We start from the raw sequence: 17152 nt of genomic DNA on the forward strand, positions 1-17152 counted from the left end.
GCGGAACCTTTAGACTAAGTGAATACCTGCATTTCAAGTACAAACAGGTCACCACCTTGTGCTCTGAATACAATTATCTAAATGGCAAATACGTCAAAATGTCAGCACTTTTGTAGGGACACCAAAAGTAAAATAGCAAAAATGTTTGACAAAAAAAAGCTCTTAAACAATCTTTACCGAACATGAAACGTTTCAAGCAACTTTGAACTTCTGCATTCGTGTCTGGGTCAAGAGAAATCTTCTGCTGCCGCATGCCAAGTGCGACACCTTCAGCAGTTCTTTGTTTCTGGCCAAACGAATTTTGCAGGTTGTGATTTTAATGTGAAACACAAATCTTCAAGTGGAAGAATGGAGAACCTCAGTTCGCTATAAAGCGAGGACTGACTGACGACGTCACACATGACGTTTACAACATGACCGTCATGAAAACCCAATCTACTTTTGAATTTCTGATACTGATGGGCTAAACTCAGTCTATCCTAGAGCCTGTGAATGTCGTTACATTTTTACATTAATCAATAAAGCACTGAATGGTAACAATTAAAAAACTATACGGTCCTTGGTAAAAGTCATATACTTATTTACACAAATTAGAGTATGTTTAAATAGCACGGTACTACCCCTGACGAGGTGCGCAATTGAGAGAAATTAATTCCTCTGATTTGTAGTTGAAGACTAGAAAATGGAAATACAAACCTATACACGATAAATCAGAAATAAATGCATGCTAATATCCTAAAAAAAAGTTTGATTTGGGTTTTTTTGTCACTCGGGGCAAAGTCTTGCATAACTCTGTCTCACTGATGAATGGGGTTTTAAAAAAAGGCTTTTTTAAACAATATTATAATAGTTTAGTATTTTTGTAATGTAAGAATACAACATTAACAAATGCCACCAAGCACCTCAGCATTGGAGTCGCTAAAACATCAAGCAGACACAGACCACCATATTACTAGCAGCTGTCATCAGGTTTTCTAAAGATAAAATGAGAAACTGCACTATTGATTTCCTGCTGTGAGGCCAGTGTAAGGTTTACTGCTGAGAAATTTGATGGAATAAACACTGGTAATTTGAATCTTCTATCATTCTGGCTTTTTATTTTTTAGAGAAAACACTTAGTAAAGCTTCATAAGACGCGCAAAACACTGCATATTTGCTTAAGACATGCACACACACCTGCCCCAATCTTGCCCTCCTACAAGATATACTGCAGGCGCATGCAGCAAAAGTACAAGCTTACCTCACACTGAAAGGATGCAGCCTGCAGTAGCAAAGCACAGTTGCTTTGCACACAGAACAAGTATTGCCTGTAGTAGTACCATTACAATGTTCAAACCACAATAACGAAAGCTACCCTCTCTATTAGTCAAAAACACCCAAACAAAACAGATACATTATCAGTGCCAGCGTGATTTCGTATATTGTATTGCAATTGTATTAATACAGCGCTTACTACACCTGACGAGGCGTCAAAGCGTTTTTTCGGTAAGTAGCACGCTACTCCAGAACACAAAGGATTAGTGGTTAATTAGTATAGTGAAATATGATAGTAATTTGAGTGGTGGATATGTTAGTCTGTTATTTGGATTGAGAAGGATAGTGGAGGGATAGAAGAGGGAAAAGGTTTGCATCTGTATAGAGCTTGCTACCCCTGATGAGGTACTGAAGCGCTTTATCTGGTAATATCATGCTACTCTGGAACCCATAAAGAATTAGCGGTGAATTTGTATAATGAAATATGAAGTAATTTGAGTGGTGGATATGTTAGTCTGTTATTTGGATCGAGAAGGATAGTGGAGGGATAGAAGAGGGAAAAGGTTTTCATTTATATAGCCCTTCCTACCCCTGAAGTGTTAAAGCGGTACAAATAAGTATAGGGTGAGAAATAGGATAGTGCATTGGAAAGAGTAGAAGAATGAGGTTTGAGATGAGTCAGAGTTGAGGTAGAGGACATATTGATGGCGGTATAGGCTGAGAAATATGGTAGTGCATTGGATATGCTGAATTAGGAGTGAAGTAATAAATATTTAGATACATAAATACATTGAAAGTATATATATACTTAATAAATCCTCTTATCCCAGGGTAAGTGAGTCTCTTGGAGACAAATTATGTCGGCCTTATTATGCTTAATTATTTCGTTCAACCGGGCACGCTTATTTCTATCATTGAGTCCTGCCCCATTCCAAGTACATATCGTTATCTTCCCCATTTTGATTTGCCCAGCATTTTTCTTGGAGCATGGAAACCCAAACTGAACATCTTGAATTTTAGCATGTCTTTAATTAATTTAACAAAATCAGTGATATCGTTTTTAAGTTCCATTTTCAAATTGGCGTTGCTTCTTTTTTGTGTGTTTTTGCCCACTGCCCTTCCCCCTGCCCTCCTACCACCATTCCACCCCCTCCCCCCTGCCCTCCCTCGCCTCCCCACCCACACCTGTAGTGAGGCATACAGACTCCAATAGAGTCTGGTAGTGATGAGCATGCAACACGTGCTCAGGGACCAACCTAATAATCATTGATTATGTACATTCAAATGCCGAGTTATCCATATCATATAGATGCTGATATTAAGCTTCATTGCTTTCTTTTTCACCCCCCTCCACCAGAGAGACTCAACCATTCGAGTAGATATATTACAAACTATACTTTTCAATTCATTTATATATTATCATCACATTATTCTAGTTATAGCCAAGCTGATGTAGCTTAGCTTAGCCCATCCAGGTATTCTTTGGCTTTAATTTCAGAAATAAAAAATGTTGTTTGACTACCATAAATTACTTTAAGTCGTGCCGGGTTATTGAGGTAGGCCTGTGCTTTTTAATCCTGAAATGGTTTGATTAACTGGCGTAACCTCCACCGTCTTTCGACAGTTGAGTGGCAGAAATCAGGACGCACAAAGTAGGATATCTAATTCCTGGTGCATTTCGCCTCAGGCCTTGCTTTTTCAAAAATTGCCTGGCGGAGCAAAAAATTGCTAAAAAATACAAGAATGGCCTGGGGGTATGCTCCGGGTTTCACTGGTAGCTTTAGAGTGAATGGCATACGATGGGAGCGCTGCACCTCTACGTCCCAATTCCAGCTAGAAAGTTCTGATAGAGAGTCCCGAAGAAGTTTCACCACAAATAGACATATATCATCCCCTTCCGCTGCCTCGGAAACCCCCAAAATACGCAAATTATTTCTGCGTTGGCGGTTTTCAAACTCTTCAGGTTTCCACCTTACATCTGCCAGCTCAGCCTCGTGGGATTCTACCCATTCTTGGTAATCCCTGACTAGTTAGAAACTATTCTGGACTCAAGTTCTGTCAATCGGTCCCCAAAAGTGCTACAGTTCTTAGTTAACTTACGCACCACCCCTTGTACTTTGCGTAAGGCTGCCTGAGCCCTGCGCCCGGTCCTGCGAGGTTTCCTCACGATGTGATGCAATGGCTTGAAGAATAGTATCAAGGGTTGGGGCCGGTGGGTCAGTGAGTGCAGAATGCACCGCTTGCCGTGAGGGAGTAGGTAAAGATGAGGGACTCATGAGTAGATTGGTCGGTGTAAATTCCCAGTCTAGGTCTGTCCCCCCATTACGTCTCTATTTCCGCTTCACAGTCAGTTTAGATGTAGGATTAGAAGTTTTTGTGTCTGTTTTCTCGCCGCTAGCACCTTCATCCGTCAGGTCTGATGTAGTCATCGGACCACTCTGCTTCTTCGGAAAAGAAATCACTGGGGTCTTTCTCAGTATCAGCGCCGATCTCAACATTAGAATTATTTTCATTCGGTCTGGTCAAGTCAGCCAGTTCAATGTTATTAGTACTTATAGCTACATTTATAACAGCACTAGGGCCTGCTATCATGGATTGGGGATGTTGAGGTGTTTGCGACCTTTGAAAGTCTGAGGCCGATTCCCGGGGCTGTATTTGATCTTTATTTCCAGAATTAATAGCAATCAAACTACCAGTCCCCCCATCGACACTTATGCCAGTGTCTTTGTCCCCTATCGTAAGAGAAGGAGGTGGCTGCATACCTTCTTTTCCCCTGTCATCCGATTCACGGGGGGCGCTTCCATTGTAGTTGGGAGCTGAAGCTTCCCCCACTTGCTCTCTTATTATCACTGGGGTCGCTCCTTCCAAAGGTGCATCCCCCACATCAGGGATTTCAGTCGCCAACTCCGCGGGCTGTTGCTCTTGCTCGCTGGGGATTGCAAGCTTGTGCTTCCCGCCTCGATCCGGAAGCAGTCCTGGGGCAGCAGATCCGCCACTGATGGACTGGTCGGATTTCTCTTCCGGGTTACGGCCGCAGCCGCAGCTCCTCCACGCTTCGGCGTTACAGCCATCTGTGCAGCCTCTCCCGTACTTCCTCCGTCCGTCTTGCCGGCCCGCTCCGTAATCTCCCGCTGCGCCTGTCTCGCAGTTCGAGCCCGAGCCGCCGCTGCTGCCGAAGCTGTTGCGATTTTAGGCGACATATCCGTGTCACCTTCGGCTTCACTCTTGGCTTCACTCTTGGCTTCAATGCACCCCGCAGGGTAGGTTCTTGTCCTGATCCCTTCACTTGCCTTAGGAATCGCCTATATATAGCAAAGGACCGCCACGCCGATCACTGTACTGAGAGCGGTAATCCTATTATATACCGGCTTCTCGGTCTCTTGGTATTTTTTCTCTGGCATGTCCACCTTCAATTCTGATTGGGGCTCTTTATCAGCGTCAACATTCAAGGCCTCATACCATTTTCAGGAGGCATTGTCGGCATGCATTAGGTTGGCCGTCGGAGCCCTGTAGATTAAATATGCATTTAATAAACTCCGGCTTTCAAGAGTTGTTGTACTTTAAATTAATTAATTTATTTTTTGTAATTTAATAGTGAAGCAATTGCAGATAGTTATGATAAAAATGTACTAATTTATGTAGTCACATATATACATGTTAAAAACATATAATAATGTAACTATAAGTAATATGTTAATTTGTTAAGCAGAACTAACAAATATCTATATTTTTAAAAACAATTATTATACACGTTTATACAAAGCAATACACATATGTGGGTACAAACCTATAGTCCAAATAAATGCTGATATACAGAGGGATACATTGTATATTTCTGTTCGCATATGGTGGTAATGTGGTAAAGAGACAATTCTTGAGTAGGTTTCCGAAGAAAAGGTGGTTATCCCTATGTGCCTGTCAACTTTGTGGCATTCGCTTTTGTGTTTTTTCTCTCACTTTTAGGCTTTCACACCACATATCCACCCCAATTCAGCATACCATCCACTCAGGGGTCCCAATGGATCCATGTCCTCATCACGTCTACAACCTGCGAACACCACCAATTAGCACCGCCTTCACCCACATCATCAACACCTCCATCATGTCCGTCATATTCCCAGATGACTGGAAACATGCAAAATTCAACGTCCTCCTCAAGAAACCATCAGCTGGCCGAAACCAACTAAGCAAGGTTCGAGGTTCACCACCGGTTTGACAACACCCAATCAGTTTTCAGAAAGGAACATCAGCATCGAAACAGACTCATCACAGCCACCGACAACATCTAGACCATCCTGGACCAAGGAGAAACACCAGTTCTCATTCTGCTCAACCTCTCAGCGGCTTTCGACACTTTCTCCCACAAATCTCTCAGAAGACTCCACATGATTGGCCTCCAGGGATCCAAACTCAACTGGATCTGTTCCTTCCTTTTTGGAAGATCCAAAAGGGTCAGATTGGCACCCTTCATGTCAGAGACCAAGAACCTGATCTGTGGAGTCTCCCGGGGATCATCCCTCTGCCCTACCCTGCTCAATGTTTACATGACACTGTTCATCAACATCATCAGAACCCAAGACATTACCATCATCTCCTATAACGACAACACCAAACTCATTCTCTCCCTGATGGACAAGACAACCACCACCAGAACCAACTCCTTCAACTGCATGACCATGGTAGCCGAGTGGATGACAACCAACTACTTGAAGCTCAATTTCGACAAGACCAAAGTACTGGTCTTAGGAAATAAGCCCTTCCAAAAGTGGCCGGAGGAGCTAGTACCAACAACCACTGACCATACAAGAAATCTGGGGATCATCCTAGACAACAAGCTCAACAAGATGGCACAAGTCAATGCAGGGAACACCTCATGCTCCCACATCCTACGCATGCTATGAAAGATCTTCAAGTGACTGCCACAGAACACTAGATGGACAAGCATTCATCACAAGCAGGCTCGACTACCGCAACGCACCATCAGCAGGAACCAGAAGAGGGTCTCAGCTGAGTCCTTCTCCAGTGCCCTTAATAGCAGGCATTGCAAGGTCCATGACAATGTGGATAGAGGGGCTAAAGACTTTTCAGCCTGGCAATGTTCTGCAGCTGATATTGTATCTTCCTTATGGGAATAGAAACTCCTGAGAAAACATCAGACTGTCCTTAGGTTTACAGGGCATCTAAGGCTTATACGACAGGCTTGCCACCGTCAGGAATGCACCTACAGGAAACTATGGGGAGCAGGAGAGGTCTTTATATAAGACAGCCCTCAGAGATTACAAACTTGCCATTATAGAAGAATAAAAGGCTCTACTGTAATAACAAATTTGAGTTGACCAACTCCCCAGAAGAGCTCTTTACATTTATTCATTAGCTATCTTCACCTCTGGCCCGTTCAGAAATAGATAGTTCACAGGAACTCTGCAACAAGCTAGCAGACTTCCTTCAACATAATCTAAAGGAGCTTGATGCCCCTAATATAGTAGAGGAAGGTCCCCTGAGTTTTAGCAGGGATGAAGTCCGTCAGTTTCCATGGAGGATAAGGAGAAGCAAGGGTGGATGCCTCAGGTTTACAAATTAAAGAATAATCTGCTCCAACTACAGAGAGGAGTTACAATCAGGAGTCAAACAGAAAAAGAGAAGGAAACCGACCCTTCCTCAGCCCTCCTTTCCTTAAGGCCGCTCCCACCCATTTTTATTCGTTCTACCTAAAAGTAATTCTCAATTGCACTACAAAATAACAATCTAATATTCTTATAGCCACCTGAGGTTTTAACGTAATAATCACTTTCATCACATTTTAAATGTCCTCTGATTATATTTCGGTTGCATGAATTTCACCTCTTGTATGCAAAAACTCAATTGACAATTGCCAATGTTGAAACCCAAAAGAATCACAGTTTTAGACAAAAGGTGTACACATTAATAGCACAGGATACAAGAAAATGATTACCTGAAATTCATCAAAGCACAAAAGGCAGGCTTCCTCACTAATTTCTTCAGCTATAGGTGCTATTGGGTCATATGATTTGGCCATAAATCCTGCTTTCCTCTTCGGCAAGGTCTGCTTCAGACGATGTATTCCTGGAAATGTGAAGGAGAAAATACATACCTTGTATGAAGTAAGAAAAAAATTAGTTTGGCCCAACCCTATACTAAACGTCTGGAAAGGGGAGTCAAAAGAACAAGCATTGTGCTATAAATACAACCATAAAAACCAACAAAATACGTCTTTTGCCAGCCTTGTTGGGGAAAAGTCTTTGCAATGCGAATTTTACATGGGGGTGCCTTCACCACACATTTGTTACCCCATATTCATTTAGAGCGTATAGGCCTTTACCACGCATTTTAGGTAACTATGAAGGGTTGGGGAGGGGTCTCCCCAAAAAAGATAAAAAATTATTTTATGCGGATATAATTAAAGAAGTCTATCCTGGTACTATGGAGATTGAATATAGTCTGCGTGTTAAGTTTCAGTATGAATTATAATGGTTAAAAATTATGTTTTAACTCAATTCATGATGGGAACTTTTTAATGTATATATTTATTTATGTATATATTACAAACATGTGCCTAGAATATAATAGCAAATGTATTTGTTGAATTTAATATCAAGGTTGTACAGCCCCCACTTGGGATTACGCACACTGAGATCGTAGACAGCAATTGTTAAACAGTCTGTTCACTATGTTTATAACACAACGTCACTGGTAGGCGGTGGTATTTATGAAAGACAGAAATGCATTGCAATCATGTGATCAAGGTAACGGCTGTTACCGAAACGGGTAATGACTGCTAAAGCGTGAAATAAAGAATTGCGTACCTAAAGGTGGATTTCATGCCCTCTATTGCGATCTCACTGAGGAGGAAGTAAAGGAGGGGCTCTTGTTGGTGTTCTCGATCCTTTACGGGAGCTGGCTGCTCTCGTTGATGAACCCCTCACCACAAGCAGGCTTCCGTGTTCAGCCAAAGTACACAGAATCGTTCTTTCCTGGAGGAAAATTTGCAGAAGCCCCCTGATACAGCTGTGGAGAAGCTTGCCCGAGTAGGAGCAATCGCAGGCTGAGTAGGAGGACTCGTCCGGGAATACTCCGACTGATAAGTGAGTCGGCAGAGGCGCAGGTGGGGAGATGATAGGCGCAGAAGAAACAACACACCATTTGTGTTTAAAGTAAATAATACATGTGCCGTGCAACGCGAAGCAAGTATGTTTGATTGATTGATTTGTCTAAGGAAACAATGCGGGAAAGAGAAGCTGCGGCGGAGGAGTTATTTAACAATTTACCGAGTGTTCAAGCAAAAAGTAAGCCTCAAGAAGCAGGAGCAAGCAGTAAGGACACAAGTATAAAAACTTTACTCAAAACACTAGAAAAATGCATGAAGAATAAAACAACAAAGTGGTGGGAGCAGAAATCCCTACAAAAATATGAAGAGGCAGGTAGGGTCCCTCGTGGACTCAGTATATTGCTGGCCTCATGTTTTGAAAAACCGAATCCAGAAATGTTAAAAGAATGGGCTGAAAATAACCTTATGGCTTCCATGAATTTAGCCCGCATTTTAATCAAATATGCCAAAATAGATGGAGAAGCCCTCATACAAGGGATTGAAAAAATAAATCAGGAGCTGGCTAAAAGCGATTCACAAGACTAAATTATTAAAGCAAAAAAGGAAATTCAAGAGAGAATAAAAATGCAAGAGGACAAAATCAAATTCCAGAAAGCTCATAAATTTGCAAGAGATATAATTGATTAAGAGCATGGTCAAATTTTTAAGTTTGCGCGTAAATCTGATAATGTCATGCAAATACGAATGAACAACATGTCTAAAACCACAGACATAGGAAAAGCAACGGAGGAGGTTACTGAAGAAACATCATCAAATTCAGACCTAAACTCTGCCATTAGCGACACCAGTTCTGAGGGAAGCTCGACCTCTATCAACATGCAAGATGAGCTGAGCAAATTGAGCCTAGCAGAAGAAATTGATTTTGTAGCATTCGACAGGAGACAGACACTAAGGCTGCAGAACCTGAAAAAAAACAGCAAAAAACACAGGAACAAGAGAAGGAGAGCAAGGAGAAAACTCAGAAAATGGAAAAAACAAGAAACCGCAATGGCTCAATAAGCGGGGCAACAAAACACAGTAGTATATCTTTCTGAAACAATTTTGAGTAAAGCAGAAACACAACTGTTAGCATTAGGTTTATCATTTTGCACTGAGACAAGCTTTGATTATGCCAGTACAAGGGTGGGTGTATTTCAGTTCATCAGAAAACTAAAACAGAAAACATTCTTTAGTATTAAAGAAGGCAATACTCAAACCACCATAATGGAAAGCAAGAACACAACCAATGACAACCTTCAAGCATCTGATGCGTCTACAATTTTAACGCTTTACAGATTGAGCAAAGAAAACAATGATGACATAGAAACAGAATCTGAGTTTGGGGCTGAGTCCACACAAGACCAGTTGGAATCACTTGATTTGATTAAAACCAGAGCAGGAAAAAGTCAGTTGAGGCCAAAATCCACTTTCCTGCCTATGATGCCTAAAGATGCCCTGGATATTTTCCATGACAGAGTAACAGAAGATCTCAAACATCTTTAATTGTAAAGTAAAATGTAATAGAGGAAAAATCAGATACCGGGATTTGCAATATAACCAGCTAATGCGCAAGCTAAAAAAGAACAATGAATTGGTAATAAACAAGTCGGACAAAGGCGGCAATGTCGTAATGTGGCCGAAAAAAGGTTATATACAGGAAGCACACCATCAACTTAATAATGCAGATTGCTATGAAAAAACTGTAATGAAAAATACAATAAAGCGAAGGAGGATCTCAAAAAGTATCTCTAGCAATGGAAAAGAAAAGGCCTTATTTACAAGGATGAATACAATTTTATGCACAATGAATAGCCAGTGCTACCAACTATGTATTTTATCCCTAAAATACACAAAGAACGTGTACCTGTTCCAGGCTAACCAATAACTTCAGCTATTAGAGGTATTAGTGAGAACATTGCACGATATATTGATTATTTCCTTCAAGATCAAGTTAAAAATCTACCTATTTACATCAAGGATACTGGAAACTTTTTATCTAAACTCAAAAATATCAAATGAACAGAGGGAATGCTGCTTATAACCCTGGACATAGAGTCCCTTTATACAAGTATTGATCATGAAGTGGGACTAGCAGCAGTCAAACACTTTCTGAATACAAGACCTCTAATGAATTACAACCATAATGTCATGTTAATTGAATTAATCAGATGGTATTTGTTTAATAATTTCTTTCTGTTTGGCAGGGAACTTTACAGAGAAAAACTCGGAGTGGCGATGGGAGCCTGCTTCTTCCCCAGCTATGCCTGTTTGCATGAGGGGTGGTGGGAGGAGCAGGTTCTCAGAGTTACCCATGCCACACAATATAATGCCCATGTGGTGTATTGCTTTGATTCACTGATGGTATTTTTATAATTTGGAGAGGGAGTGAGCTCAGTGCCGCTAATTTTATAAGGGATTTCAATAAGAACAATGTGAATCTTAAGTTCACATCAAATATGAGTAGTCAGACAGTCATATTCCTTTATGTAAAAGTATATATTTCTGAAAAGAAGATTGAGACAAGTTTGTGTAGGAAAAACATGGCAGGTAACACCACATTGCATGTACAGAGTGCTCATCCTAAACATCTAATAGCCAGTATCCCCTTTGGGGAATTCCTAAGATTAAAAAGAATTTGCTGTACGGAAGGAGAACTAGGTAAAAGCATGGAGGAAGCCATAGTGAGGTTCAAAGCAAGGGGATATACTAATAGAGACAGAAGCGGCCAACAAAGCCAAAATTAGAACGAGGGAATGAATCCCTGCTACTTCAGTACAGTGAAGGAAGCACTAAAAGCCAAAATAACAGTATCAGAATTAAGAGAAGATAATAACATGGCTAAGCTTTTAACTAGATTTAATGGCCAACAAAGACAAATAAAAGCCATTATCAAGAAAAACTGGCCCATTATAGTGACTGATGCTGTTTTTTTTGTGTCGGAATTTTTAATTGAAACCACTTGTAATAAATACATATATATAAAGATATATAATTCCAATTAACATTTTAAGCATATAGAATATCATTATCACATAAAAGGTAGAACATTTGAAATTTACATAAGGCATCTTATATGATATAAAGAGTATGTTAAAAAGTAAACTTATTTCAATATACAAGTATCATTGAGATATTTATAAAGATATAGAAAAAAGGGTAACGTGGGTTGAGAATTGAACAATATAAGGGAAATTGATAAGGAGTGAAATGTAAATAGAAGAAAAAAAGAAGCTAAAAGGAAAAATAAACAGAAATAAGTAGGAAAAAATAATAAGTAGAGGAATACATAAGTGAATATTAACGCAAGTACAAGTATACAAGGAAGTACAATTTAAATAGATACATCCTTATAAAGAAATAAGTTTATACAAGCGTAATTGTAGAAATAGAAATAGATTAAGATGTAGAGATAGATATAGACAGACTCCTTGTCTAAGCATACAGAGATAGAAAGTAAAGAGAATATATGAAAGGAGAAAAAGGGCGTTTAGGGGTCTTTACGAAAGGGATTCCATACTTGTTGAAAGATTTCCTCTTGATCTTGAAGTTGGTATATAATACGTTCATGAGACGGTGTTTGAACCATCGTTACAAGTCATTCTTCATTCAAGGGAGGGTTAGATGATTGCCAATGTCTTAAAATACATATTTTAGCAGTGGAGAGTGCAGTGTGTAAAATGCGACGTTGCGGACATGTAATGGAAGGAAGAGTTTGAAAATCATGTAATAAAGTGATGGAGTAAGTGGCAGACAGAAGGTTAGAATAGCTTTCTGTAGTGTGGTCCCTATAAAAGTCCAATAATTCAATATGGTGGGGAAATCATGAAGTAAATGGGGAAGATCACAATTAAGTTCCGACCATCTCCAGCATTTAGAGTGCGACAATAGTCCTGCTTTTTGTAATTTCATAGAGATCCAATACCAGTCATGCAAGATTTTAAATAGACAGAATTTCAAGCGAACTTCTCTGGTTCATTTATCAAGATCTTCCAAGATATCCAACCATGTGTTATCTTCAATAGTAATGTGCAGGCGTTCCTGCCATTTCATTTGAAGAGTTTTAGCAAGTGGTTGTGAAAATAAGGGACGAGTTAAAGTATTATATAAGCCTGACATCACTCCTTTGTGTCGTCCCCAAACAGAAAGATAATCCAATATTGGTGAGGGGTATAATATCCAGGGGGAAAGAACCTAAACATCTTCTTAGACAGTATTGTGAGTATTGTGATATTTTATGTAATGGAAGATCAATTTCTTTATGAAGTAGATCAAATGATTTTAGCTCCCCATTTGATAAAACTTGATCAAGTGTATTGATGCCACATGACATCCAAATAGACCATTGAAGTGCTTTACTATTTATTTGAATACTTTCATTGTTCCAAAGTGTAGCTTTATAATGCAATCAGTAAGAAGCTTGTGTTAATCGATGTGCTCAATGCCATGCTTGATAAGTAGCTTGCATCACCGGATGTGGAGGGGAAGGACGTGGATATCTAATACCATAAAGAAAGTTAAGGCCATCACTTCGATTAAGAAGAGAGTGTTCTATTTGGACGGACTGATGCTGTTTTGGCCCCAAGACTACCTGCAGCTCCGTCTATCACATTTAGGAGGGAGCCTTCTATGAGAACGCAGCTAGTGAAAGCTAGCCCTGAATTAAGTCAGATTACCTCATGGCTTAAACAAAATGGTTTTTTTAAGTGCTCGACTTGTAGAGCCTGTAAATTTGGTGTCAACACCACACATTATGAGACAGCCTTTGACACTGATAAGGTAGACATTAGAGGCAACTTCAATTCTAGAACAGACTTTGCTGTGTATGTTCTCACGTGCACTTGTGGCTTAAAATATGTGGGCAGCACTAAGCTGCAGGTGCACATGAGAATTCTTCAGCACTTGCGGGCTATTGTTAATAGCGATGTGACATATCCTGTGGCCAGACATTTCAAAGCCATACATAATAACAACCTTGAATGTTTGAAATACTTTGTGGCTGATTCAGTCCCTACCCTGAGACGAGGAGGTAATAAAGAGAAACTGCTGCACCAGCTCGAAACTTGTTTGATATTAGAGCTGGACATTAAGACTCCTAACGGGCTGAACAACAACGAAGATTTGCATAATTATTATAATAGTAATTCACTTCACTGTACATCTATCCAGTATTTGAGATATTTACCTAGTGTTTGATACTTATACAATTTACTCTATATTTATCCCGCCGTATATTTTAGCTTAATTTATAAAAACACAAAAACATTTTTATACCAGGACTATACTGCGGGTGCCAGGACGGGGATAGAATTGTTACAATGTTCTGTCTCAACAAAATACAAATAAATTTGATCCAAAAAAAAAAACATTTTTATTAAATAAAAAACTTTTGTTTTTAATAAAAATCATACAATAAATATTAAAGATCCACCGCAGCATGACACACAGGTTTGCACTATTTTTGCACATTAACACTGTCATAGTTAACTTGCACTTTAAGATTTAGCAAGCACATGAGCATTTTTTAAAATCAGATATTATGTTTAAAATTTATATTGCTGCTATAAGCTTAAGCATTTAACCAACCAAGTTCAAGTGATATTTCTTTTAAATAGGCATATGTAGTTTGTTTTATCATTATATGAGATAAGCATATCAAAGTATGTTGGTCAATGCATTCATGCGGATATAATTAAAGCAGTCCAACTTGGTACTATGGAGATTGAATATAGTCTGAGTATTTAGTTTCAGTATGAATTATAATGGTTAAAAATGATGTTTTAACTCAATTCATGATGTGAACTTTTTAATACAGATTTATTTATTTATGTATATATTTATATATTACAAACATGTGCCTAGAATATTATAGCAAATTTATTTGTTGAATTAAATATCAAGGTTGTACAGCCCCCATTTGGGATTACGCACACTGAGATCATAGACAGCAATTGTTAATAACACAACGTCACTGGTAGGCGGAGGTATTTATGAAAGACGAAAATGCACTGTAATCATGTGATCAAGGTAACGGCTGTTACCGAAACGGGTAATGACTACTAAAGCGTGAAAGAAAGAATTGCGTACCTAAAAGTGGAGTTCATGCCCATAAAGGAGAGGCGCTGGTTGGTGTTCTAGATAAATGTTCTGTGATTTTTGCTGTCCTGGGCACAGGAATGACCATAGCCCACCCACACGCACAGGAGGAAATAGGGCGGTGTAGATGTCTCCGGCCATCACGTTTGGGCGAGGTGAATCAATAGCCGAGCCCCCGCTACAAGGAATCCTGAGGCGTGATGGGGGATGCGGTTGGGGACTCGAGGAGGAGGCTTGTTTTGGGGACTACTGGACATTGGGGTTCATGGCGGCTCTGTTCCACCCCGCGCATTGCCTACCCGCATTTTCCAGATGCATGCTGGGACCTGTAGGCGCTGTTCGAGAGGCGTCTAGGAGGAGGCAAAGGCGATTGGTAGTTACCTCATGGGGCGGAGCAGTAGTTCACGAAGCAGGATGGGGGAGGACATTTATTCCAGGATACTCACCTGCTTCCTGATCGTCACACCCACGGCGCTGAAGAAGGCTTAAGACGCCGAAATGCATTCGCCACAGCGGGTGTTTGGTGAATTTCCGTGCTCGTTTTTCTTGAAATAAAGCCCCTTCCAACGTTTCCCCTGCTGTGGCCTTTTCTTCCTTTGGAGGTGTTTTTTTGGACATTACTACAGCGCGATCTCCAGTGTCGCGTTCAAAGGCTCCCGCATCACTAAGTGGCTATGGACTCACTGGTCTCCGCTTCTGTGGATTTTTGCTGTCCTGGGTACAGGAATGACCATAGCCCACCCACACGCACAGGAGGAAATAGGGCGGTGTAGATGTCTCCGGCCATCACGTTTGGGCGAGGTGAATCAATAGCCGAGCCCCCGCTACAAGGAATCCTGAGGCGTGATGGGGGATGCGGTTGGGGACTCGAGGAGGAAGCTTGTTTTGGGGACTACTGGACATTGGGGTTCATGGCGGCTCTGTTCCACCCCGCGCATTGCCTACCCGCATTTTCCAGATGCATGCTGGGACCTGTAGGCGCTGTTCGAGAGGCGTCTAGGAGGAGGCAAAGGCGATTGGTAGTTACCTCATGGGGCGGAGCAGTAGTTCACGAAGCAGGATGGGGGAGGACATTTATTCCAGGATACTCACCTGCTTCCTGATCGTCACACCCACGGCGCTGAAGAAGGCTTAAGACGCCGAAATGCATTCGCCACAGCGGGTGTTTGGTGAATTTCCGTGCTCGTTTTTCTTGAAATAAAGCCCCTTCCAACGTTTCCCCTGCTGTGGCCTTTTCTTCCTTTGGAGGTGTTTTTTTGGACATTACTACAGCGCGATCTCCAGTGTCGCGTTCAAAGGCTCCCGCATCACTAAGTGGCTATGGACTCACTGGTCTCCGCTTCTGTGGATTTTTGCTGTCCTGGGTACAGGAATGACCATAGCCCACCCACACGCACAGGAGGAAATAGGGCGGTGTAGATGTCTCCGGCCATCACGTTTGGGCGAGGTGAATCAATAGCCGAGCCCCCGCTACAAGGAATCCTGAGGCGTGATGGGGGATGCGGTTGGGGACTCGAGGAGGAAGCTTGTTTTGGGGACTACTGAACATTGGGGTTCATGGCGGCTCTGTTCCACCCCGCGCATTGCCTACCCGCATTTTCCAGATGCATGCTGGGACCTGTAGGCGCTGTTCGAGAGGCGTCTAGGAGGAGGCAAAGGCGATTGGTAGTTACCTCATGGGGCGGAGCAGTAGTTCACGAAGCAGGATGGGGGAGGACATTTATTCCAGGATACTCACCTGCTTCCTGATCGTCACACCCACGGCGCTGAAGAAGGCTTAAGACGCCGAAATGCATTCGCCACAGCGGGTGTTTGGTGAATTTCCGTGCTCGTTTTTCTTGAAATAAAGCCCCTTCCAACGTTTCCCCTGCTGTGGCCTTTTCTTCCTTTGGAGGTGTTTTTTTGGATATATATATATATATATATATATATTTATTTAAACTTACCTTAGTAATGCGTGGTAATGGCATGTGAGGTAAAAGCATATGCATGCTAAACATGCGTTGTAAAGTCATGTGATGTTTTTACTAGCGTTTTGACGTCATACAACCCGTGTTGGCTGTTCCATGGAGAAGGCTGTAGAAGGCTACTATGTGAGTATACAATAGTCCCCTGCACACGCTAAGAGTGTATATACAGTTAACAGTTATGTAAAACAACAGTTGTCTTCTTTAATTCTGTAGTTTATTTCTTTTTATTTTCCTTTCTTCTGTTGATGATGTCTCTAAACAGCCTAATGAATTTCTTGCAATCTTAGCCAACACGTGTTTTGTTACCTTATAGGGAATAAACCAGCGACTTCTTCAGGGCCAAGAAAATATACAAATATAAATGTTATGGTGTGTATAATTATAGTCCGTATGTGGGCACACCCTAGTGAATCAGTGTCATAAGATAAGACAAATATAAAGCTCATTGTGTATTCGTGGAAACCCATGCATGCCTTGTCGAAAGGGTTACAGCAGCAGGATACATGGACATTAATGGCTTGAAAACAAATTATAATCAGCTTTAAATCTTTTTTGCCCATCTCCTGGCAAAACAGCTTATTAGCATTGATAGAGATAAAAGAGAGAAAGGATCAATTTTCCCTCATGTCGCCAAGGCTGTGATTAAAAAGTATGTGCTGCCCTCATGTTACCATGGCTATGAATAAATGGTAAGTGCATGTAAGAGGTTCTCCTATGTCATGGTAAAGAG

At 41.0% G+C, this 17152-nt stretch overlaps 1 protein-coding gene across 1 annotated transcript in view; it reads right to left on the reverse strand.

Annotated features, from left to right (window-relative positions):
• Positions 1 to 17152, reverse strand: part of AFG1L (AFG1 like ATPase) — a 562248-nt gene that overhangs the window by 357528 nt on the left and 187568 nt on the right. Inside the window, exon 5 of the mRNA XM_078648410.1 lies at positions 7208 to 7338. Within this exon, the coding sequence (XP_078504536.1) occupies positions 7208 to 7338 (131 nt within the window). The remainder of the gene's footprint in view (positions 1 to 7207; positions 7339 to 17152) is intronic.

Source organism: Lissotriton helveticus, chromosome 6 (genome assembly GCF_964261635.1).
Source record: "Lissotriton helveticus chromosome 6, aLisHel1.1, whole genome shotgun sequence".
Lineage (NCBI taxonomy): Eukaryota > Metazoa > Chordata > Amphibia > Caudata > Salamandridae > Lissotriton > Lissotriton helveticus.